Source organism: Myotis nattereri (assembly GCF_964212035.1).
Source record: "Myotis nattereri genome assembly, chromosome: 15".
In the NCBI taxonomy this organism is placed as follows: domain Eukaryota; kingdom Metazoa; phylum Chordata; class Mammalia; order Chiroptera; family Vespertilionidae; genus Myotis; species Myotis nattereri.
Window position 1 is genome coordinate 45,390,817 of NC_138090.1, and position 25,714 is coordinate 45,416,530.

General features: G+C 44.7%; 1 protein-coding gene across 1 annotated transcript; it reads right to left on the reverse strand.

Annotated features, from left to right (window-relative positions):
* Nucleotides 1-5,492: 5,492 nt before the first annotated feature.
* ZNF180 (zinc finger protein 180) lies at nucleotides 5,493-25,714 on the reverse strand. Its single transcript, XM_081108456.1, has 5 exons — nucleotides 25,661-25,714; nucleotides 21,808-21,900; nucleotides 14,441-14,515; nucleotides 9,168-9,291; nucleotides 5,493-8,045 (listed from the first exon to the last, which is right to left on the reverse strand). The coding sequence occupies exons 2-5, from the start codon at nucleotides 21,859-21,861 to the stop codon at nucleotides 6,334-6,336; spliced, it is 1,965 nt and encodes a 654-aa protein (XP_080964582.1). The 5' UTR covers nucleotides 21,862-21,900; nucleotides 25,661-25,714; the 3' UTR covers nucleotides 5,493-6,333.

Sequence of the window (25,714 nt, forward strand, 5' to 3'; positions counted from 1 at the left end):
AATCCTTGATTGGCTACCTCCTGCACGCCCCCTACTGGGGATTGAGCCCCGCAACCAGGGCATGCACCTGGACTGGAAATCGAACCATGACTTCCTGGTTCATAGGTTAATGCTCAACTACCGAGCCATGCTGGCCAGGCCCAATTTGTACTTCTTAATCCATTTACCCTTTTCACCCCCCCTAACCCCCCCTCCCATCTGGCAATAGACAAAATGTTCTCTGTTACGTATTTCTTCTTCAGGGAACTTTTGTATCTTTCAAGGAATTTGTTGATCACACCCAAATTGTTAAACTGATTGGCATAAAGTTGTTCATAATACAGTATTCTTTTATTAGTCTTTTAATGTATGTGGAACCTGTTATGCTGTCTCCTCTTTCATTTCTAAAATTGGTAATTTGTATTTTCTGTCTTTTAATTCTGGTTAGAGGTTTATCCATTTTATTGTGTAGCTTTTGGTTTCATTAATTTTCTCAATCACTTTCCCATTTCTTATTATTTCATCGATTTCTGCTCATTTCCTTCTTTGAGCATAATTTGTTTTAGTTTCTTTTTTAAAAAAGTACATTTTTATTGATTTCAGAGAGGAAGGGGGAGAGAAACATCAATGATAAGAGAGAACCATCAATTGGCTGCTTCATGCAGGCCCTCCACTAGGGATTGAGCCTGCAACCAAAGCATGTGCCCTGACCAGTAACCAGTCACCTCCTGGTTCATAGGTCAACACTCAACCACTGAGCAATGTCACACAGGCTGTTTTAGCTTCTGGAAGTGAAAGATCTGAGACCTTTCCTCTTTTCTAAAGCCAGAATTCAATGCTATAAAATTTTCCTTAGTTATTGACTGCATCCCACAAATACTGGTATGTTGTACTTTCCGTTTTGTTCAGTTTAAAATATTTTCTAATTTGTCTTGCAATTTCTTCTTTGACCCATGGGTTATTACCAAGTGTGTTGTTGACTTCCAAAATATTTGAATTCATTATGAGAGACTCGAGAGGACTCATCTGCATCTCTCTGCAGTCACAAATTCTAGTTTCCTTGGTCTCTCTGCACTCTAGTATCTGTCTTCTCAACTGAGTGAAGACTGCTGTCTTCTCTATGGTCTGAGAACTGCCTCTGAATCTTAACATTTTTTATTGATTTTAGAGAGAGTGAGGAAGGGAGAGTGAGAGAGAAACATCTGTTTGTTGTTCCACTTACTTACGCATGCATTGGTTGATGCCTGCATGTGCCCTGACCGGGGATCAAACCCCAAACCTTGGCATAGCCATACAATGCTCTAAGCAACTGACCTACCCAGCCAGGGCTGCCTCTAGACTTCCCGCTGGTAAATCACTTGTTTCATTCATTTCCTTTCTCTTAAGGGCCAGAAAGAAGCCTGTTCTGCCTATTGTCTAAGGTCTGAAAACTATTATTCCATCTATTTGGTTTGGGTTTAGAATTGTTTGAGATAAAAGTGTACATCCAGCCTCTGTTACTCCATTGGGGGGGGGGGGGATAAAAATTATTCACTGTGTTGTACCATCCCCGCTGAACCTGTCCTAGAATTTGCTAAAATTACATTGCTGCCCTCCAGACAGGACTACCGTTCCTTTTGGTTGCAATGGACTGGAAATGTTTGGACACAAAGGCAGAGCCCTGCCAAGCACAAGCCCAATATGTGAATATAACCTGCCCTGCTGGCTCCCGCTCTCACTTAAGGTAATGGAACCAGCAACATTTTAGTGCTCAGGACAATGCCCAACCAACTGAGCCACACCGGCCAGGGCACCCCCTCCCGCCCCCCACTTAAAAAAACTTTCTGAGAGCCAAGATCTAGAACTTATGGTGAGAGCTAATGATATTTTTCTCAAAAGATCTTCTCCCATGTCAAATTCCATCTCGCTTTCTTTTACTTGGGAAACATTTCTCCATGAACATCTAAGAAGAAAGGTACATAACAAGAAGCAAAGGGATTTTCTCAAACAGAAGAGACACGGAGGGGAGGCCACAGGGCCACGTTCTGGTGCCTTTGGTTAAGGACAATGGCTGTACCTCTCCGTAGCTTCTGATGCTTTGAGAAGTAACTTGGTGGCAGAAGCCATTTTCCCATGTGGAGTCATCCGAACTGCCTACCTTCCATAATCAGAGCTGAAATGTCAGATGTTCACTTCCCCAACCCCACCTACTTAGGTCAAGTCTTCTGAGGGATTGTGGGGGAAGAGCTTTCTCCAAGATGAAAAATAAAAGCCCCTCCCTTCCTTCCCGTTTAGGATGTTCACTATATGAAGAAATGCTAGTGGAGGTATGGCAGCAACCGTGAGGAACAGGCAAGAAGAGCAGAAAAGTAAACCCCAAAGTGAGTCCCTTTACCCTACCAGTGGTCAGCAAACTCATTAGTCAACAGAGCCAAATATCAACAGTACAACAACTGAAATTTCTTTTGAGAGCCAAATTTTCTAAACTTAAACTATATAGGTAGGTACACTGTCATTAACTTAATTAGGGTACTCCTAAGGCTTAGGAAGAGCCACACTCAAGGGGCCAAAGAGCCGCATGTGGCTCACGAACCGCAGTTTGCCGGCCATGGCTCTATCCGGTTTGGCTCAGTGGATAGAGTGTCGGCCTGTGGACTGGGAGGTCCTGGGTTCAATACCAGCCAAGGGCACATGCCCAGGTTGCAGGCTCAATCCCCACTAGGGGGCGTGCAGGTGGCAGCCAATCAATGATTCTCTCTCATCATTGATGTTTCTATCTTTCCCTCTCCCTTCTTCTCTGAAATCAATAAAGAAATATATATATTTTTTTAAAAAGTGAGTCTCTTTGCTCACTGCCATCCTGAGAAAATCGTGGAAACACCGGCCTTTAGAGTTCTTGTAAGCAAACCCCTACAGTAGCTGGGAACTCTGTCTGCTGTAGCTGGTGATGTCCCACTCGATGAACAAGAATCAGGTGAGACTGTCCCCGAGAGCCCTCCATAGGGCCACTCCTTGCATCTTCCTATAAAAAATAAAAATAGAAAGCATACTTCTTCAGGCAGAGTACATGGAGTCGGCCTTTCCTTAAGCCAAAGTTAATGGAGAGACCCGTTGTCAGACTCCTCTGACAACCTTGTAAGAATAAATTGGTGACATCTGGCACAATGATTACAAAAAATAATAATTTTATTACATTGGTGTGGAGGCTCCCTCTCATAAGTAACACTGGTACTAACTTGGGAATCTATTTGCCTTGTTCTTGATTTCCAATCCTCATGCGTCTCACCATGTGTCTGGGCTTGATTTAGCTCAGAATAATACTTTTCAACCAGTTTGATACAGGTTAATAAGTAAACTGACAAGTATCTCAGTTTACCCCAGCCCAATGGGCCTAAAAGTATTTCTAGCTTGTAAGTGTTCCAATCCTATTGTAATATACTTCTCAAATACATCCCAATCCCTTCATTATCGAGTTACTTTCATTAATAAGAGTTTCAGCATCATGACTGCAGTGGCCCTTAAAGGAACTGAGAAATAGCATTATTGGTTTATGTAGATTAACACATACAATTCTTTATAAAAACATCCAGTCTTTTCTCTCCCCAGTAACAATATTCAGGACCTTTTAGGGTAAAGTCAGATGTCTTTCTGAATGCTATGATAACATAGATTCATAAAGTTCAAATCTAACCAGTAAAATTACACCCACTGAGTGCGAGCTGCACGGAAAGAGCTACTAACAAATTTATGGTCGCATGGTGATGCTCCACCAAGGGGTGGGGTGGCAGGAAACCAATTATAGTCTAATTTATTGGACACGCGTGGCAGATGGAGTACTCTTTTCCACAGGAGAAAGTGAGCCCATATTTTCAATCAGTTTCCAGCACATCTGCTGAAAAATCCTGAGTGGTGTGCAGTTCTACAACCTTGAACAATGGGAGCAACTGTTAGAAGCAGGAGGATTAAGGAAACGAAACTGGAAAAAGAAATACCAACTAAACTCCTTAGACATTTGGTTCCTAAACCTTGCTTGAGAGTTGTTCCTTACCTTTCTCCCCTTTGTGGTCTGTCTCCTGGATAATTTACACTTTGCCTGCCCCACCCCCATCCCCACGTGATGAGCTGGGCCATATTCATTTAAAATGTTGTTTCCTTCCTAAGCTTTAATAGAGAAAATGAGGTCTCACTTAAGGTGGATGGTCAATAATCCCACTTTAAAAAATCGGCTCCCGCCCTGACCAGTTTGGCTCAGTGGATAGAGCGTCGGCCCGTGGACTGAGGGGTCCCGGTTTTGATTCTGGTCAAGGGCATGTACCTTGGTTGCAGGCACATCCCCAGCAGGGGGTGTGCAGGAGGCAGCTGATCAATGTTTCTCTCTCATTGATGTTTCTGGCTCTCTATCCCTCTCCCTTCCTCTCTGTAAAAAAATCAATAAAATATATTTTTTTAAAAATAAAAAATCGGCTTGCTTCAATGATAAACGTGACCAAATATGTCTGAGGATGGACCCATTTATTAATGGCATCTTTATGTGTCATTTCCCAGCTCATGGCCTACTCACCAGAGAGGCAGCTAATGAAGAGGCCATGTTCTGAGTGCCAGTGAGGGGCCTGAGCTAGAATTTAGATGCCCCTTTTCAATCAGTGTGGGATGAAACCTGTAGTTTCCAGATCATCATTCCAGTAAAGGTTTTATTTCCTGTATTAACTTACGTATGAGCCTATTTTATCATTTGTCATAAACTCAGATGCTGAACAACACTGGCCTGAAGGACAATTTGGACTGATCAATGAGCATTTTCTGTGAAGAATGTTAGAAGCTGAGTTTGGGCCTATTAGGGACTGCATGTTTGTGTGCTCCCAAAATTCCTATGTTGACATCCTAACTCCCTATGTGATTGTTAGGAGGTGAGGGCCTTTGTGAGGTAACTGGGTCATGAGGGTAGAGTCCTCTGAAGTAGGATTCATAGCCTTATAATAAAAGAAGCCCCAGTGACCTCTCTCCACTATTCTCCCAAGTGAGGACACAGCCAGATGGCCATCTGATAACCAGGAAGTGGGTCCTTGGTGCCGAGTCTGCTGATGCCTTGACCTTGTTTGCTGGGGGGTAGAGGGTAGAAGGTAGGGGGAGAAGGAAAGGGGGTGAAGGGAGGGGGAGAGGAGGAGAGGAGGCGAGGGGAGAAGAAGGGAGGGGAGGGGGGAAGACCACCTATCCTTACACTGCCTATGCATCTCAGTCTCGATATATAAAATCCTTTCTGGCCTCAACTTCCAGTACCACATTCCCATGAAAGTATTTTATTTTCAATGAGGAATATTCCTGAGAATTCTAAGTTGTACCCAAGTGTCCTAATCATACTAATCCAAATGGAAACTACAGAACCCTGAGGAATCTCTGTTATCTGGCTGTCTAGCCTCTCCTAAATGGTCAAAGGAAATGAAAATCTTGCTTGCTTTTGACTAATTTTTACTCATCATATCACTTATTATGTCAAAATAGTATGTATTCAAAAAGACCAGGCATAAACCTAAAAGTCAAATAAACACACCTAAAATCCCTTTTAATTCTGATCCACACACAAATATCTTATCACAATGGTTCTAGAAATAAATGCTCCAAACTCTTGTTCTGCATTTTTCACTTTGCATCATAGCCATTTTCCTAATTTTTACAAAATCCTCTATATAAGAGAAAGTGCTGCATGAAAGAGAATATAAAGTAGTTAGTGAAGAAATCATGTTGTAAGATGATACACTGAACTGTTTTCCAGCCTAATTTCTAATAACCACGGCAATTTTTCAACCTTCTCAACACCACCCCCAGTGATAGCATTCTCATTTACTCTTTATTGGAAAAGAGGTCAATATCATTGGCAATCACTCCACAGCATATAGTCCATTTAATGGCAATTCTCTCTAAGTGCTTTCTGCAAGGGAAAGTGCCAAAATGTATTACTTTTGCTCAGAATGTTTCATAAAGACTGTTTGATTTTGTACACAGAATTATGAAATAAAACGTGAGATCCTGACTGACCAGAGTGGCTCAGCTGGTTGAGTACTGCCCCATGAATCGAAAGGTCACCTCTTCAATTCTAGGCAGGGTGCATGCCTGGGCTGTGGGCTCAATCTCCAGTAGGGGGTGTGCAGAAGGCAGCCAATCAATGCTTTCCTAAAATCAGTAAAAACATATTGGGGGAAAAAGTGTGATCCATAGTCCCTCCTTTCGTCTCCAGAACAAATTTCCAGATACATAATAATAGGGCTAATGGAAAGCTTTTCTGCATACATTAATCTTATCCATGTTTTTCTAACACATATGCTTCCTTGGAAGGGAGGCAGGGATGAAGGAATATACTCTGGCTAAAAAATTTCCAAACTAGTTACATTCATAGGGTTTCTCTTCAGTATGAGTTGTCTGATGCCTAATAAGTTTAGAGCTGTTAATGAAAGCTTTCCCACATTGATTACATGTAAAGGGTTTCTCTCCAGTATGTGTTCTTTGATGTACAATAAGTCGAGCACTCAAGCTGAACGTTTTCCCACATTGATTACATTCGTAGGGCTTCTCCCCAGTATGAGTTCTCTGATGTTGAGTAAGGCATGAACTCTGCCTAAAGGACTTTCCACACTGACTACATTCATAGGGCTTTTCCCCAGTATGAGTTCTCTGATGTACAACAAGAACATAACTCTGGCTGAACGACTTCCCACACTGATTACATTCATAGGGTTTTTCTCCTGTATGAGTTCTCTGATGCATAACAAGGTGTGAACTGCGGTTGAAAGATTTCCCACACTCGTTACATTCATAGGGTTTCTCTCCAGTATGAGTCCTTTGATGTGCCACAAGCTGAGAACTCCAGCTGAAAGATTTCCCACACTGATTACATTCAAAGGGTTTTTCTCCTGTGTGAGTTCTCTGATGGGCAACAAGTTTATAACTCTGACTAAAGGACTTTCCACATTGGTTGCATTCATAGGGTTTTTCTCCAGTGTGAATTCTTTGATGTGCAATAAGTTTATAGCTCTGGATAAATGATTTCCCACATTGATTACATTCATAGGGCTTCTCTCCCGTATGAGTTCTTTGATGTGCAATAAGCTTGTAGCTCTGCCTGAATGACTTTCCACACTGACTGCATTCATAAGGCTTCTCTCCAGTATGAGTTCTCTGATGCACAACAAGAACATAGCTCTGGCTAAAGGATTTCCCACACTGATTACATCTATAAGGTTTCTCTCCAGTATGAGTCCTCTGATGGGAAACAAGGTGAGAGCTCCGGCTGAAGGATTTCCCACATTCATTACATTCATAAGGTTTCTCCCCTGTGTGAGTCCTCTGATGTGCCACAAGATGAGAACTCCAGCTGAAGGATTTCCTGCATTGGTTACACTCAAAGGGTTTCGCTTCAGAATTTTTCATGTTTGGATTAAGAAATGAATTCTCAGAGATTTTACTACAATTATATTCAACAGGAATGTTCTGTTGTTCATTATGGGATATGCTATGGTTTAAAACTTGCCCACATTCCTTAACATCAAAGGGTTTTTCTCTTGCATGTATTTTCTCACGTATATTTACGGGTGTACCATGGCTAAAAGATTGAATATTGTTGCTAAACCCATAGGATTTAGCTTCTGTTTGAGTTCTTGTAAATTGAATAAGGTGAATGCTCTGGGTTTTTTTTCCATATTCATTATTTTCGCATAGTTTCTCATTGTCACTAATCATCTGGTGACTGTCCACAACAGGATGATGTAATTTTTTAACATGAGAGACATGTTTATGGAAATGGTTTCTTATGGGTATCATCTGGGGTGAAAGAAAACTGGAATTCAGACCATTCTTTTCCTCAAGTTCATCACTTTTGCAGACTCTTTCATGAATGAATGCCACTTTCTTAAAAAGTCTTTCTTGCTTTTCCTGTTGCTTCTCCAACTGATCCTTACAAATCCAAACTTCTTCACATGAAGATAACCAAGGATCATCTCTTGTCAACCTTTCTAATTTCACTCCATGGGATGGTTCATCATCAATAATTCTCTGCTTTGATGTTGATTCTCTTCTTCCAAGTGCAGTTGCCAAGTCTGGAAGAAAGCAAAATAAAATATTCTAGCCAAAAAAATGTTGGAATAGTGAAATAAAGCTGACAAGAAAGGATGCAAAATACATGTAGATTTGTTTTCAGCTATTATAATCTGGATTGAGAATCAAGAGGATGGGATGAAGCAATAAGCAGAAAACTACCACAGCCCAATAGTATAACACTGCATTAAATGGAATAATTTAATTATAATTTCACTGAATATGTAAGACTTTAGACACCAAATCAAAATCTCCATGTTCCAAAATAAGATCACTTATATAGACTAAAAGAATCATAAAACAATTTTGCAATTCTTAGCAAAGTAATAAAGGGTCCTTTCTACCCTCTTTAGTGCTAAACACATGTTCAATGAAGTAGAAATTAGTGTCTACATTCCTAGGAATTTCTGAAAGCATGAAACTTGTTAGCATAGCCTATGTCAGTAAGACATGAGCAAACTACAACTGTGAACCAGGAAAAAGAATTGAGACACTGTTATCCCAGCAGTCCCTAGATGCCTTAAGGTTAATATGGCCCCATGGATTCCTGTGATTCTGAGAGAGAATGGAGGTTAGCTCATAAGCATAAGCCTCGCTGACTAAGCCAAGTATTAAAGAGTATCTGGAAAAGTGGTGATGTATATAATCCACTAGGAGATGGGAAGTGAAGAAAAATGTGGCATGCCCTATGGGGATTTTTCAATCTAACCTTCTATACCTATGATGACTCCTTCGTGTCTGTTTCTCACCAGGATATGTGTGTGGGAAATTCTTTTTATACTCATCCCATTGCTCCAACTGGGAAATTGTGTCTGGTTTGAAACGCTGGTAGGGAAAGATATAGGACTTTGGGTGCCTGGGCTGGAGACCAGGAAAATTACTGCAGAATTTGGTCCTAGTTTTTGGCCTTTGGGAATCATGAAGATTAAACAAGCTCAAACCAAAGAAACTGTACCTTTTCTACCTTACAAATTTAAATTAAATTAAATTTTCACTAGGGAATAAAAAGCACAAACAAAATCTATGTGTGGCCAAAGCCATTTTTACCTCTGAACTGCAAAATTCTCAATCAATAAGAAATAATTTCAACATACAGACTTCATTAAAGGGGACCATATTCTTACCCCAAGAGACCAAGTCCCTGTGGTTCTCAAGGATCGCATCTCTGTCCAGGGTCCTCTGGGCAGGGTTCAAAATGCCCTCTTCCTGAGTGAAGTCCACAGTCACAATTTTGAAGTTTACGCCTTCCTAAAACAGTATACACATTCCTGCTCAGCTGGGCATCATTTCCCTTTAATGTTTATAGAGGAAGAAAAGTTTGACAGATGGAAGAAAGGAAACTTGATGTCGCGGAAGTTGTACTGAGATAGTCAGCATTAAAAGAATTCTAGTCAAGGAGTACATGTGTCTTCTAGGTGAGCCCTTTTGGGTTTTGGATGCTGGATCTGTTTTGTAACCCCAAAGAGAAACACCAGATAAGAACTAATATACAATTTCTCTCTTGATCACCTTGAAGAAAACGCTTCCTTCTATTTTTTCACTGGTATATAGAATTCCCACATAGGAATTTCCTCCAAATTACCAAGAAACTAACAGAACAAGGATCAGTAATTTTTTTCTATCAAAGGCCAAAGAGTAAACGTTTTAGGTTTTTCAAACTATACAGTCTGTCACAACCACTCAGCTGTAGCAAGATAGCAGCCATAGAAAATAAACAAATGGGTGTAGCTGTATTACAATAAACTGTTATTTACACAAACAGGTAGTAGGCTGCATTTGGCTCCAGGCTCTACTTTGCTGGTGCCTGAAGTAGAAGACGAAATGTGGACCTTAATGAAGTAGAGGTTAAAAGCACTGGATTTGGAAAAAAAAAGAGACTTGGGTTTTCTCACCTGTAAACAGTATATGACTGAATTAAAAAAAAAAAAATCTAATGTGACAATCTGTGTATTAATGGTGAATTTATTAGGCTTAATCATACCCAACTCATTGGGTTGTTGAGTTAATTGTGATGATGAATATAATCACATTAACAATTATTGTCTGAAAACTCTGAGAAATTAAATGACAGCCAATGTGACCTTTAGTCTTCAGATGACGGTTCTATTTGTCTACACTGACCTGCACTGTACAGCCTTTAGATGTTCAGGCATTACTGCCATATAAAAAGCACTGCCTCCTCTGAGCAGGAAAGGACCTATTTCCAAAACTACTGGGCAGGAATTCTGATCCAAAAAAGAAGTGCTGAGGGTGACCTGTCTTTACCTAAAAGCAGCAAAAGTCAGGAAAGCTGAATACCACTGGCCACTAAAGGTTTTTAAAATAGACCAGATTTTATTAAGCTGTAATTCATGAATGGGAAGCAGGGTCTGTGAATCCCAAGAAACTCCAAGCGAAATGCTGCTATACTGCATTTTTCTATGTTGGAGCCATAAATTTCACCAAAATCTCAAAGGTTTTCATGATTAGCCCAAAATGGAATTGAGAAATGTCGTTTGCAAACTGTAACCTCTGTTGAATATGGATCTATTCTATAGTTCTGTTTTCCAACCTCTAATCCATGCTTCCTTTGAATAAAGATGTACTCCTTTTTGCTATTTAATGTGGGTACCTACATTAAGCTTGTTCAAATATCAAATAAATAATACTAGACTAGCACCTCCCACTCCATCCCAGCTACATGTTCTCAAAGTTCCACACTTTCTTATCATCTGCATAATGGTCATTTTTTGTCATTAGGCTACAGTCCATGAAGGAAAGTAGAAGGTATTTATAGTCTGCAACTGTTACTCCAGTGCTTAGCACAGTGTTGGTATACAGTAAATACTAAATATATATTTAGTAAATTATGTCAATACATCAATAAATAGAATAAACTTTATAATATATCTGAATAATCCTGGTCCAAAGTCTATTTTTTAAAATCTTTATTGTTGAAAGTATTACATATGTCCTCCTTTCCCCCCCACTAACCTTTTCTAGCCTGCCCCAGGCCTTCACCACCCTATTGTCTGTGTCCATGGTTTATGCATACATGCATACAAGTTCATTGGTTGATTTCTTCCCACCTACCCACCCTCCCCTACCTTCCCTCTGAAGTTCAACAGTCTGTTCATGCTTCTATGACTCAGTCTATTTTTGATCAGTTTATTTGGTTCATTAGATTCCACATATGAGTGAGATCATGTGATACCTGTCTTTTTCTGACTGGCTTATTTCTCTTAGCATAATACTCTCCAGGTCCCTCCATGCTATCTCAAAGGGTAAGAGATCCTTTTTTTTTTTTTAACTGCTGCATAGTATTCCATAGTATAAATGCACCACAACTTTTTTATCCACTTATCTGATGGGCACTTGGGCTGTTTCCAGATCTTAGCTATTGTAAATTGTGCTGCTATGAACAGTGAGGTGTATACTTTCTTTCTGATTGGTGTTTTGGGTCTGGTCCAAATTCTGATTTAGGTCTTCTCCTCTCATCTGAAACTCAAAGGGCCTATCACATACCCATTTGAAAAAAAGTCCTTCAATATGTAGATACTGGCTTTTCTGAACTTCTATCCCCACTTACTCTATTCTGCTTCACCTGCCCCAAATGCCCACTCCTCCAAGTCCTTCTCAAACCCTTCAACTGTGTCCTTGGGAACTCATCTGCTATAATAATGAAATCTTACAGCCTCAACATCTTCACCTAATATTCCCTCTACATCCCTGTATTAATGGAAACATACCTTCCCCCCTGTGGACTCCTTCCGCCACAGACATCCCAGGCTTAGGGTGGTCATGCTCTCCCATCCAAGGGGGAGGGTGTGAGTCCTCCCAGTTACATTTAAGCCCTTATCACTTACCATACTTCTTAGAGTTTTGTCCTACCAACCTCTGGAACCACCACGCCCATCCCCTGAAGACTTACAATACCCATGATTCATTTCCCATTTCAAGAACTTAAATTGTTTCACCTTCCATTGTCCAATGCGTGATTTTCAATATTTTTCATCTCATGGCACAGACAAACTAATTACTAAAATTCTGAGGAACACCAAAAAAATATATTACATTTTTGCCAATCTGACAAAAAAAGGTATAATTTTATTAACTTACAAAAAATAATGATAATTACCTACCCTTTTTGCTCCAAAGTGACTTTTTAAAAAAAACCAGGTATATATATGGATTTCTGGTACCAAGAATTAACCATCGCAACCTTACTTTGCGACTTGACCAATAAGAAAAACCCTATTATATGACCTATATATTTATGGTACAAGATAGGGCATTCACACTGGATGGCTATTGTTTTGGCTGTTGTCAGTTTTTAATTTGACAATCTAAGGAAAAAGAAGTCAGTGCCCCTGACTAAATAGTCAGGTATTGTATGTTTTAAAAATCCTTACAGCACACCTATGAGCCTGCAGCAGCACCCTGGTTGAAAATGACTGGTCTACTAGTATAGCATCCACTTGCAGAGTTCTCTGATAATACTATAAAAGTAACTGACTTTAAGGAAGCACTTGCTGTGTAGTGCCAGGCAGTGTGCTTATCTATGACACAAATTACCATTCAATTCTCACAAGGTCCCTGTGAGAAAATTCTATTAGTAGCACCATTTTTCAGATGAAGAACTAGAGAAATGAACATATGCCTAAAGTTGGTAGCGTCTACAACCTCACAGTTGCTTGACATCAGAGGCTGTGTTCTCAGTCATCAATTCACATGGCTAGCCAAACTCCCAGACCCTAAAATTGCTCTTCAGCGCCCCACTCTTAGGGTGACACCCCAGACTTAACATAAAGTACTCTACCTCTCAAATCACACACATAGAACTGCCTACTCTTTGATTACATCACATTATTTTTTATTACAACAACAGATTAAAAAAATTTTTTCAATTACAGTTTATATTCAATGTTGTTTTGTATTAGTTTCAGGTGTACAGCATAATAGTTAGACAATCATATACTTTTCGCAAAGTAGTCCCCACAGTATTTCCAGTACACACCTACCTGGCACTGGAAATACATAATTGTTACAATATTATTGACTATATTCCCTATGCTGTACTTTACATCCTGGTGACTATTCTGTTAACTACCAATCTGTTCTTCTCAATCTCTTCACCTTTTTCACCCAGTCCCCCAACCACATCCTCTCTGGCAACTTCTCCACTTTACTTGTTCAATTACTCTCTTTACCTTTCTCGTCCTTAGATGGTCTGGGGCCATTACTCTATTGAAATGTCTACTATTACTATCTATCAGTCTATATTCTTTTCCTTTCTAGTTAGTGTCCTCTTTATCTTTTCCATCTTAATTATTCAGTTTAGAGTCGAGATCATTCATTTTAATCCCATTTAATATATAAAAAATTCTCTTTCAAATATTACCTTGACCTATGGGGCTTCCACAGAATGCTTGTGGCTACAAAAGCTAAACCAATCTGAATGTCAATCTACCGTCTATGGAAAGTAGGTTACAGAATGCTCGCTTTGGGAGATGGGAAATCCGCAGAAGCAGCTGGATAGCATCTTATCAATTAATGGTCACTCCTTGGATAATCCCGTCAGATCCTCCAGCAGCACTGCTATGCCTCCTGGAGCAGCTTGTTCTCCCATAATCCAAAATTACTACTCTAAGACTTCTCTACACATGTCAAACGTCTCTCCATTCCGACCCCCACCCTTATAGCCAACAGTTAACTCTGTCTGCTTGTTCAGAGGCAAATCTAAGCTTTCATGTAACTCCCTCAACCTCATTCGTCCTTCATGCGTCCTTCTTCCTCTGTAGAGCCATTTATTCACATACTAGTGGCGCTGTGCATGAATCTGTGTGTGAGTAGCTCGCTGCCGCTTGCCTCAGCTGGCGGCCCCACCCACCGCCGCTCGTAGCTCTCCACCGCACACAGCTCACTGCCCTGCCTTCCTTTAGCTCTCCTCCGCTCATAGCTTGCTGCCATGCCCTCCTGTAGCTCGCTGCCCCGCCCTCCTGCTGATGGGTCGTTACGTGATGGCATCCTGACCAATTTGCATATTACCCTATTATAAGTATAGATACTCTGAATTAATTCCCCTGGAACTAATCAAGGACTCTGCTTTATAGTTTTATCGTCTCTCTCTCCTGACTATTAACTTCTTTTTCCCCACTAACTCCTTCCTGCAACCACTTGTGAGTCATATCTTTTGAATCCTTAAGGAAATTTTTAAAAAGCCCTTCAACTTCAAATGTCCTGACAGCTATCACTCTCTTCAATCTTTCACATGATCACCCAATTTCTGTAAAAGTTGCCCCCTCTTACCTCCATTCCCATCACTTTCTACTCACTTCCCAGTTCACTTCAATCTGGCTTCCACCACCAACCAGCCACACACATTTCTCAATGTAAAGAGGCCATGTGTCCAACTCACCTGGGATGGGACAGCCACTGGCCCCGAATCTTCTCTCTCGACCTTGATGATAATCTCTTGAGGAAGGAGAGAGTCCTGAGAAAGCAAAATAGACGAGAGAAGGGAAATTAAAGGGAGCTCTGTCACAGCTCAAAACCCTCACTGTGCATAGGCTAGGATCTGACGTACCACCTGTTTTAAGGCATCCCACCAACCAGACTCCTGCTCCCTCCTTTGTAAGCTCAAGTGAGCCATGGGGGGGGGGGTGTGTATCTGGAGGGTCACTGAAACATCAGACATGTGTCTTTGTGGACCTTCCAGGCCAGCCCAGCTGCCAGCCGAGTGAGTGACCACAGGCACTTTGTAGAAGAAAAGAAATGTACAGCTGAATCCCTGGACCTCAGAATTGTAAGCAAATAAGACAGAATACAGCATGGCCAAAGAATGATCAAGGAGGGGGAAATCAGTAAGTTAACTTCATGAAACGTTTGGCATAAAGCACCACCAATAAAGGCACCGGCAATAGAAAATCTACTGTTAGGACTTCTTCGGAATCAGTAAGAAAAGGGTAGCCTCCACAGAAAAATAGACAAAGGAAAGTACAATACAGCTCAACTATGAAGCAATAAAACGGCCAGTGAAATACAAAGAGATGCTCACCTCTTTAAATCAGGTAACACTAAACCTCTATTGCTATAATTATCTCTCTATATGTTAGAGACCATCGATTCACACTGGTACCTCCAATTATAATTCAACACACTTTATTCTAGCTTTCCTGTTTTCCATATTTGCACCTTCCTTCTCCTGCATCCAGTATTCACTTAAATTTACTGATTTGCTCAAAGCCCCTGTATGTAACCAACCATGTGGAGTGTTTCTTTTGCCTGTTGCTTACAATTCCTCCTGTGGTGGCCCACTGGTCAAGAGCTTCTTATACTCTTAGTGGAAGTTTAACTTGACCCAACATTTCTGCACTGGCTACATATATATATTAAATCCTCACTTGAGGATGTGTTTTTACTGATTTGAGAGAGAGAGGGGAAGGGGGAGAGAAAGAGAAACATTGAGGTAAGAGAGAAACATCAATTGGTTGCCTCCTTTCACACCCTGACCACGAATCAAACCCATAACCTCGGTATGTGCCTTGACTGGGAATCAAACCCTAAACCATTTTGGTGCACGGGACAACGCTCCAACCAACTGAGCCACCTGGCCAGGGCTGGACTGGCAATATATATTTTTTTATTCTCTTAATGTTTTTATTGATTTTAGAGAGAGAGAGAGGAAAGGAGAGGGAGAGAGAGAGAAACATCAATCAGTTGCCTCCTATATGCACCCTGACTGGGGATCAAACCTGCAACCTGGGTATGTGCCCTGACTGGGAATTGAACCTTCCACCTTTCAGTACCATGCTCAACCAACTGAGCCACACCAGCCAGGGTAGCAATATATTTTTTAAATAACATTTTATTTGGAAATAGTTTAAGACTTGTAAGAGGTTGCAAAAATAGAACAGAGAATTCCTATGTACCCTTAGCCCAGCTTCCCCTGATGCTAGTATTAACAAAACCACAGTACACTGTCAAAATTAGGACACTGATACTGGTACAGTATTTTTAACTCAGGCACAAACTTTTTTCAGATTTTGTCAGTTTTTGTAGATACTCTTTGATTTTTGTCTTTTTAATGGGAATATTTTTAATATAATATACTATCCAATAAGTCTACTTGTATTTCATTGGCAAATAATAGAAAATACACTTAGATGTATATATGTACAAGAAAACTCATTAAAGGGTTACATTATCCTAGCTAAATGGGAGGATGCTGCCAGGGTTCTTGTTCCAGCAACAAGAAGGGTTCAGCAATCTGGAGAAGGGCTGTGTGTAACTTAATAAAGAGTACAGAGATGAAACATAATTTTGAAAGGCATTATAGCAGTGGTTCTCAACCTTCTGGCCCTTTAAATGCAGTTCCTCATGTTGTGACCCAACCATAAAATTATTTTCGTTGCTACTTCATAACTGTAATGTTGCTACTGTTATAAATCGTCATGTAAATATCTGATATGCAGGGTGGTCTTAGGCGACCCCTGTGAAAGGGTCGTTCGACCGTCAAAGGGGTCGCGACCCACAGGTTGAGAACCTTTGCATTATAGGGAGTCAGAGAAGCCTAGCTAAAGAAACTAAGATCTCCTCGTCTCAGGACCCCTTGCTTTTTATTAGCACAATTTGTCCTAAGGCGAGGTGGAGATATACCCTTCAAAGGGTCATGTTTCGTATACAGAGTCCATTGTCAGATTATCAGGTTTTGGAGAAACTGCCTACGGCTGTTCAGGTGTTTGGCCAGTAGGAGGCAATAATATGTAGATTAAGATGCCCTGAGCTGTCTGGTAGCAAGCAATCATCCCTTTTCAGGTTTGGGGAAATGCCTTTGCTACTCCAGATGATTCAGCCCTGCTGAACATGCTGGAATTGGCTTCAGGCAGGATGCATTAAATAATGTCCATCAGTAAGTGCCTGGTTAAATAAATGATGCTTCATCCCGATAAATGAATACTATGTAGCAGTCGAGAGAAGAGACAGATTTGCCTAAAATGATGTGTATAAATGACAGAAAGATGTTTATAATACATTGTTGAATGAAAAAACTAAGAACAATCTATAAAATATGAACAGATTTTTATAGAATATAAACATACACAGAAAAGTCAGGACAGTCTCCAAAGCATTAAAGCAGTTATTTTGGGGAGGGAGAGAATTGAGGAGCAGGTTCACAGTCTGTTTTAATACTGTATCTATTTTTTAATAACACTTATTTCCCTTAATCAGAAGCCAGCAAAAATATTTTTCTCTTGAAAAATCACTTTGAAACCAGATAATTCCTAAAAGTGTTGTGTGTGTGTGTGTGTGTGTGTATTTCTTATACATATATGCAGGGGTGGGCAAAAGTAGGTTTATAGTTATAATATCTATGTATATAAAAGCCTAAGCAACTGATCAGTAGCTATAATGTGCACTGACCACCAAGGGGCAGATGCTCAACACAGGAGCTGCGGAGGGACAGCAACTTTGCAGAATGCCCCCTCGCACTCCGGCACACCTTGGGGGATGTCAGACTGCCGGTTTCGGTCCGATCCCTGCAGGCCAGGCCGAGGGACCCCACCTGCTGGAGGGACTCCGCTCACTCCACAGATACCCTTTGAGCCCCAGTGCTGCCCCAGGTGCGGCCGGCTGGGGAGGGACCATGGGAGGTTGGCTTCAGGGCGTGTCCAGCCCGTCTCACCCAGTCCCGCCCCGCGGGCCACCTTCTAATTAATTTACTTTAAGTGTGCACAAATCCATGCACCAGGCCTCTAGTATACATATATTTGGTCACCCAGGGGACCAAAATGCATGTCTCAGATATAGCTGGTCTTCACCCACCGTTCCCAATTTGCGCTCCTTAGGATTTTCTCTCTTGCTCTGTTAATGAAATGAGTTTTGAATCCCACCCAAGGGTGGGGGCTGGTTGCCAGTAGGAGCCAACAATGTCATTAGAGAACTAGAACTTTCAGTCCCACCATGGTTTCCGGGGAGAGGAGAGGGGCTTGGGGTTGGATCAATCCTGACTATGTAATGAAGCCTCCAGAAAGCCCCCAAGAGCAGCTCCCCAGCCCCCGTTTTGGACAGCTTCCACCCTGGGAACTAGAGCGCCTCCGTGAGTCCCCGTGCCAGGCCCAGGGGCCACGAGGACAGCAGCTCTCCCTCAAGACCTGGCCCTACACGTCTCTTCATCTGGGCGCCGACTCATATCCTTTAGCATCCTCTGCAATAGATCGGTAATCTAGGAAGTCAATGGGTTTCCCCATCCGTGAGCTGTTCTAGCAAAGTAATTGAACTCAAATTACATGGGAACCTGTGGTTTATAGTCAGTCGGTCAGAAAAGCACAGATAACAATGTGGCTTGCAGCTGGCATCTGAAGTAGAGGGTGGTGCTGTGGGACTGAGCTCCTTACCTGTGGAATCTGATTCTATCTCTGGATAGATGGTGTCAGAACTGAGTTGAATGACACCTTGCTGGAGTTAGAGAATTGCTTGTTGGTGTGAGGAAGCCTACACACACACACACACACACACACGTTGGTATTGGGTCTGGGAACCCCTTTCAACCTCAAGCTGCTAATGGACTCAACCATATCGTGGAAACTCACTGCAAAGAGAAATCACATTCATAACATGTGACAATGCAGACACGGCTTTTCTTGCCACAAAAGTGCTTTTCTGACCGACCAACTATAAATCACAGTGGGTCTGTGTGACCAAGAGATTGCAGAGGAAGGGATGGGGTGCCACTTCCGAGATCAGATGACAAAAGACACTGTGGGTTCCATCTTGGGTGTGTGTGCATTTAAACTTTCGGTCTCTCTCTCTCTCTCTCTCTCTCTCTCTCTCTCTCTCTCTCTCTCTTTTCCAAATCATGTGCACTGGGAGAAACCAACTGCTGTGTTAACAGCCCTGGGGAGATGTCTACCTGGTGAGGAACTGAGGCTTCTCGCCAACAGCCACATGAGTGACCTTGCAAGTGGGTCCTCCGACACAGCAAGCCTTCTGGAGGCAGGGGCCCGGCCCAGCCAACACCCTCGCCAGACACCCAGCGTCTGAAACACACAGACAAGCTGCTCCCAGGAGCCTGGCCCTCAGAAAACGTGTGAGATGATAAATGCTGGCTGTTTTCAGCTGCTAAGTCCTGGGGTGTGCAACCATAGGGAGCTAATACAAGGGAAAAAAGATGTTTTTGCTTTTCCTATGTAACCTTGGGCTCTAGAGGAAGCACAAGTCGCTCTATGAGAACGAAATCCTCTTTCTCCCCAGTGCCTCGCACAGGGCTTTACATGGGCCAGGCAATAAAAAGCATGCGATGAAAGTACAAATTATAATGAACAGATTGCTAATTCAGTTGTATGACATAGAAGAAGGACCATTTAGATTCCCAGGGCCCTGGCCGATGTGGCTCAGCTGGCTGGAGGCCATCCTTGCACCGAAAGGCTGTGGGTTTGATTCCCGGTCAGGGTACATACCTAGGTGGCGGGTACGATCCCCAGTTGGGACACGTGCGGGAGGCGATCAATCCATGTTTTCCTCAATCTCTCTCTCCCTCTCTCTCTCATACTCCCTCCCCCTCTCTCTAAAATCAGTAAGTATATCCTCGGGTGAAGGTTAAAAAAAAAAAAAAAGAAAGATTCCCAGAAAACACATGAAGTCACTAGCTTATAGTAGAATGCCAATGGTCACATCAAAATGCCTTGTACCCGTAATTTTGATAAAAAATGTGAATGTAAATTTATATTTGTTTGACTCTTTTCAAAAAACTCTTGTGCATGTGTACAAGGAAGCATATGCAAAAACATTTACAGCCGTGCTGCTTGTAATAGCAAAAGATCGAACACTAAATAGCCATAAAACCCACAGCATTCATGTTGAAGTCAAAATCTGGGCACCAGGTGTGCACAATGGTATCAAAGTGTCACTGCTCCCAGGCCCTCAGAGTGGCCACAGTTAGGGAATATAGGAGTATGTGTCTGTACACACACACAAACATGTCACACACACACACACACACACACACACACACACACACACACACACACACACACTTCTCTGTATTTCTACATCGACAGACTGAAAGCCATGAGCCACATCAATACCTCTAATACCACAGTTCATGCCAGTGTTTTCTCTTTCCGTATCTGACCGAGAGACTCTGCTACATGCTCCTGGGCCCACTGGGCTCTGCAGCCCCATAGGAAGCCACCCTGTGCCAGGGGGCCCTCCCCACCCTGCTTGGGCTCTGACTCTGCAGGCCAGGTGGCCCCTTCTCATGGACCCACGCTCATGCCCCCAGACTTGGCTCTGAGGGGAAGCCCTCGCCATCCTGCTTGGGCTCTGATACTCCATGCCAGGCTACCCTCATGCATGGGTGACCTCAACCTGCTCAGGCTGTGACACGCCATACAAGATGTGCCCCTCCCCAGGCCCAACATGGTGCACATGTCACCCCGCTCTGGCTGTGGTACCCACGCTGGGCACACTCACTGCACTTGGGCTCCTCTCTCTGGATGCCCTTCTCACTTGCTCGGGCCCCGTCACCCCAAACGAGATCCCCTCTTCCACATGGACTTACCTCACCTATTTGGGCTCTGACTCGTAACACCCGTTCCTTGCCCCGCTTGATGCTTCCACACAGAGATGCCCTCCTCACCCCCATCCGGCCGTGACACCCACAGCGGGGAGCCCTCCCTCAGTGCAGAGGCCTGCCCAGCTCTGCCCCACCTACTGGCTTCGGGGCTGCATTGTTCAGGAAGGCGAAAGCGAAATCCTAATTTAACATTTTAAAGAAATTAAATGTTTTCAAAGAATATTTGCTGTAGGAAAATGATTTAAATTAGTAATATCTTAACCTTAAAATGGGCTGTACAAAAGTACAAGTGGATAAAATAAATGAAAACACAAAGTCACCTGGGAAGTAACGTAACAGTACAGCTAATCTTTGTTAACGGGTGTATTTCCTGTCTTCTAACATATTTTTTTTCTTTTTTTAAATCCTCGTCCAAGGATATGTTTTTATTGATTTTTTTAGAGAGAGAGAGAGGAAGGAAGAGGGACAGAAAGAGAGAGAAACATCGATGTGAGAGAGCAACAACAATCAGCTGGCTCCCATACACGCCCTGCGGCCCTTCGGAGCACAGGGCGATGCTCCAACCAACGGAGCCTCACCGGCCAGGGCCTAACATATCTTCTATACACACACACACTGCACCCCTTTTCAAAAAGGTGGTCATTTCTAAATGCTAGTGACTTACCACAGATCATACATAAACATCCCTTTACGTTGGTAAATATGCATTATCACATCAATGCCTACAGTGTATTTCATGTCATGGTCTTACCATAACGCATCGAACTCTCCTAGTGCGTTGCATATGCTCAAACATTCTTTGAAGCGCTCATTCTCAGGCAGAGCCAAGAGTTGCTGGTCAAAGGGCATTCCGTATTCTAAGGGCTTTGGATACAGGGTGCCAAATTCCTCCCAGAAAGAGTTAGCGTCTGGGTTAGAAGAGTGAAGGAATGCAGGGAGCCTCATTGAATACATCGTGTGTAAGTGTTAGGAGCCTGCAAGTCAGGAGGTGCCAAAAGCCCCCCAAACACTGCAGAGAGCGGGACAGCTCCCAAGTCCAGAGGGTTGGGCTGTGGGGCCTGGGTGGGCTCCAGCTCTGGGTCTCCAGGAGGAAGGGGAGGGAAGGGGATGGGAGGGGAGGGGAGGGGAGGGGAGGGGAGGGGAGGGAAGGGGAGGGAAGGGGAGGGGAGGGGAGGGGAGGGGAGGGGAGGGGAGGGAAGCTCACTCACCTGCACACAGGCCTCCGTCAGGGTTCCCGGGGGCTTTTCCTCCTGCTCTTCCATGCTCTCCTTCCCGCACGGGCAGGGGCCTGGGGTCCTGAGCTGCAAGGGGAGAAACCCTGAGTACAACCACCTCCTGTAGGTCCACCTTGGCATCCCGTCCCTGGTTAGTCTCTGCTCCCGGGATGCATGTCCCATGAGAAGTGTGCTTCTAGAGCAGCGGTTCTCAACCTGTGGGTCGTGACCCCTTTGGGGGTCTAACGACCCTTTCACAGGGGTCGCCTAAGACCATCAGAAAACACATATATAATTACATACTGTTTTTGTGATTAATCACTATGCTTTAATTATGTTCAATTTGTAACAATGAAATTGGGGGTCACCACAACATGGGGAACTGTACTACAGGGTCGGGGCATTAGGAAGGCTGAGAACCACTGCTCTACAGGGTCCTGCCCGGATTCCAGCCTGGAAAGCTGTGCGTGAACCTGGAGATCCTTGGTCCCTCTCCCAGGCCAAGACTCTGCAGCTCCAAACTGGGTCCTCCACGATCAGAGGCCTCTGGATCCCACACCAGGGAGCCCACGTCATGCACAAATGCAGCCTTCACCACCACCACCATCTGCAGCACAAATCAGTCCCTCCCTTCCCCCCTGGGTCCTGAAATTCCTGCAAACACCTAACGCATCGAGGACCCCTTCCTCCCCAACCTGAAATCTGTACCCCAAATCAGCATCTCTTCCTCGGGCAAGCAGCAAGGCTCTGGGATTCATGGCCCCAGGTCACACTCCCTGACTACATGCAGAAAGCCAGCAACCTGTCATGATTGCTTCTAACTTCCTGCTCAAAAAGCCAAGCACATGCACAGAGCTCAGCTGCACCTGGTCCTTCCACTCTTCTGGGATTGGCCAGCCCCTACCAGCGCTAGCCCAGGTTCCCATCCCAAAACCCTCCTACGCCCTGAATCTGTAGCTCTGACCTGGTCCCTCCACCACCCTGGATGTCCTCCGGCCTGAACTGGCAACCGAGACGGCCTGGCACTGGTGGCCTCCTGACAGACCCCAGCACGTGCCAGCCCCTCCCAGGCCCAGAATGTGTGCTTGAGTTGTCTTTGTACCAACTAGGTGTTTCTGGGCTGGAGAACGGAACAGCCCCTGGCAAATCCCACCCTATGCACCCCACTCCCACCCTATCTCTCCCTCTCACTCACCCTCTCACCCCTACTGGGTTCTCATTCAAACATTTCAGTACGGGTCACAGTGCACCTGCACCCCAAACCTGCACCCAAACCGTTTCCTCCACCCACCTCCACAGGCCCCTCCTTGAGCCGCACCTGCCTAGATTCCTGCCCAAACACCTCCATGGGCACCTGCAGCTCAGAAAGATCCCATCTTTTTACCGACCTAGGCATCATCAGGCTCTGATCGGGGTGCCATCTGCACAAAGACCCCAGCACCCTTCATCTAATACCCACCTCCTGCCTCTTATTTCCTACCCACACACCTGTGTGTGTGCCGAGACTGTACAGCCCTACCCCTCTGCAGCCCAGAACCTGCAGCCGCTCCCTCTACCCACCTGGGCATCCTCAGGCAGTATCTGGGCCTTAAGGGCTGCCCATGACTCCCCACTCTGCCCCCAGGCCAGCGCACGTGCAGAGTTCCAAACCAGAACTCCAGTTCCAAAACGGGACACCCAGGCCTCTGCTCCCAGGGCCCTGCCCAGGTTCCCTCCTCTCTTCCTGCTGGCATACACAGAGCAGGCTCATGCCCAGAGCCTGCATCCAGGACCTGGGCCCTCTGCCAGCCTGCAGGTCCTGTGCAGTCCCTGCTCTTCAGATGAGAATCTGTGTCCCCCCAGGCTGTGCTTCAACCTACCTGAGACCTGCGAGTCTCTGTGAGAGTTCTGGGGTCACCCGTGTCCACTGCCTGCTTGCCACCAAAACAGCAGAACACACCCACAGTAGCTCAGCACAGAGCCTCGAAGCAGTCCAGGACTTGAGCACTGGCCTGGGGTGGTCAAGCCCATGAGACCAGCTCCCACGGGAACTGGGACCTCCCACTTCCCTCCACCCAAACATGAGCACCGAAGTCTGCAGCACACGCCTCATCCCTCTACCAACCTGGGCCTGCTCATGCCTGCAAGCAGAGTAGCCCCTGAGCAAAGGCCCCAGGAACACCTACTTCATAGTCATGTAGGCAGCATCCTGCTTCCCCCCTCTCCTCCCCCAAGCAGCTGCCCATCTGATGGCAGCAGCTGCAGCTCTGTCCTTCTTGGCTCCGATTCGGTACTTCCAACCCAGCGTCTCCACCCAACCTGAGTGTCCTAGGGCTCTGCACCATGCTACAAGGGCCCCAGGATGACCAGTCCAAAGTCCTGCCTCCCACTCAGAAACTGCCCCCAAGCCCAAACCCAGCACGTGCAGGGAGCTCTCTGCCTAGATTACTGCCTCTAGGCCAGTGGTTCCCAACGTGGGGCACGCCCCCCACACGGGGGCAATTTCATTTTTTTTTTTAAATATATTTTATTGATTTTTTACAGAGAGGAAGGGAGAGAGATAGAGAGCCAGAAACATCGATGAGAGAGAAACATCGATCAGCTGCCTCCTGCACATCTCCTACTGGGGATATGCCCGCAACCCAGGTACATGCCCTTGACCGGAATCGAACCTGGGACCTTTCAGTCGGCAGGCCGACGCTCTATCCACTGAGCCAAACCGGTTCCGGCGGCAATTTGATTTTTAAGGGGGGCAATTGGAGAATGAGTTATTCACAGTGAAATTTTTTGCATTTCTTATGGTTCTAGGAGCCTCATACACAGTATATGAACATATATTGTGACATATTTATGGATTTCAGTTCTCTATTACATGTTTTGAAACTTTTTTGCTATTTTTTCACATCACTTCATATTATTATTATTATTTTTAAACAACTTCTTAGTGATTTCTTCCTCAGTCCTTCAACTATCCTTTCGTTCTTTTATTTTTCTCTTTGTTGGATGCCATGTTCTTTGGAAGCTTGTTTAGACCAAGTTAATGACCTTTTAGGCTTCCTCACATGAACAGGAGTTCACTTTTTGAATAATAAGAATTATATGTCACGGGGGGCGGGGGCAATCAGGATTTTAGAGATGCTTAGGTGGAACATGGCCAACAAAAGTTGGGAACCACTGCCCTAGGCCCTCCACCCTCCACGAGCCATTCCCACTGAGGGTCGGCTGAAGCGACAGTGTCTCTCCAGGGGCAAGAATCTGCAACTCCCACCCAGTCTCTCCACTACCCAGGGCACCCCCAGGCCTGGGAGACGGGCAGTGTCTGCTCCAGGGTCCCGCGCCAACGGCCCAGAATCTCACTTCCCACTTGGTGCTTCCGACTCAAACACCTGCTCAAGGGTATGGAGACCATGACCCAGGCCCTCTCCTCCAGGAACCAGAATCTGCCAGTGAGCCCCTGATCCACCCAGTGGTCCTCCGGTCCCCCACTACACAGGCCCAGCCTCGCAGGAGGGGGAGGAGGGGCTCTCCTGAGGCCCCATCCGCAGCACCCGGGCTCAGGGCTGGTCTTCCATCCACCTGATCATCCTCAGACCCTAGACAAGAGCACCGCCTGCCACAGCGCACGCGCACGCGCGCAGAGCACGGTCCGGAACCGGCGGCGCCGCCACCAGTACCTCCAACTTTGGCGACCTGAGGCTGAAGGGCCGCCCGCGCAGGCCCCAGATCGCCCACCCACACCCCCAATTCCAGCTGCCCGCAGGGACAATGCCGCGCGCGCACCAACCGCGGCGTCTCTGGGCTCGCCGCCCAGGACAGGCCTGTCCCAGCCTCAGGTGTCCGGGACAACCTCGGAGAAGCAAACACGTACCCCGATTCTGCACACAGCGAACTCCGGTGACGCTAGTTCTGTCCCCGCCCCATC

Coding starts and splice junctions, on each gene's coding strand:
- ZNF180 (XM_081108456.1), bottom strand. CDS start 21,861: ATGGAAGAGCAGGAGGAAAAGCCCCCGGGAACCCTGACGGAGGCCTGT. Junction 14,516..21,807: donor TGACGGAGGCCTGTGTGCAG/GTGAGTGAGCTT, acceptor TTGCTTTCTCAG/GACTCTCTCCTTCCTCAAGA. Junction 9,292..14,440: donor CAGTGGCTGTCCCATCCCAG/GTGAGTTGGACA, acceptor ATACTGTTTTAG/GAAGGCGTAAACTTCAAAAT.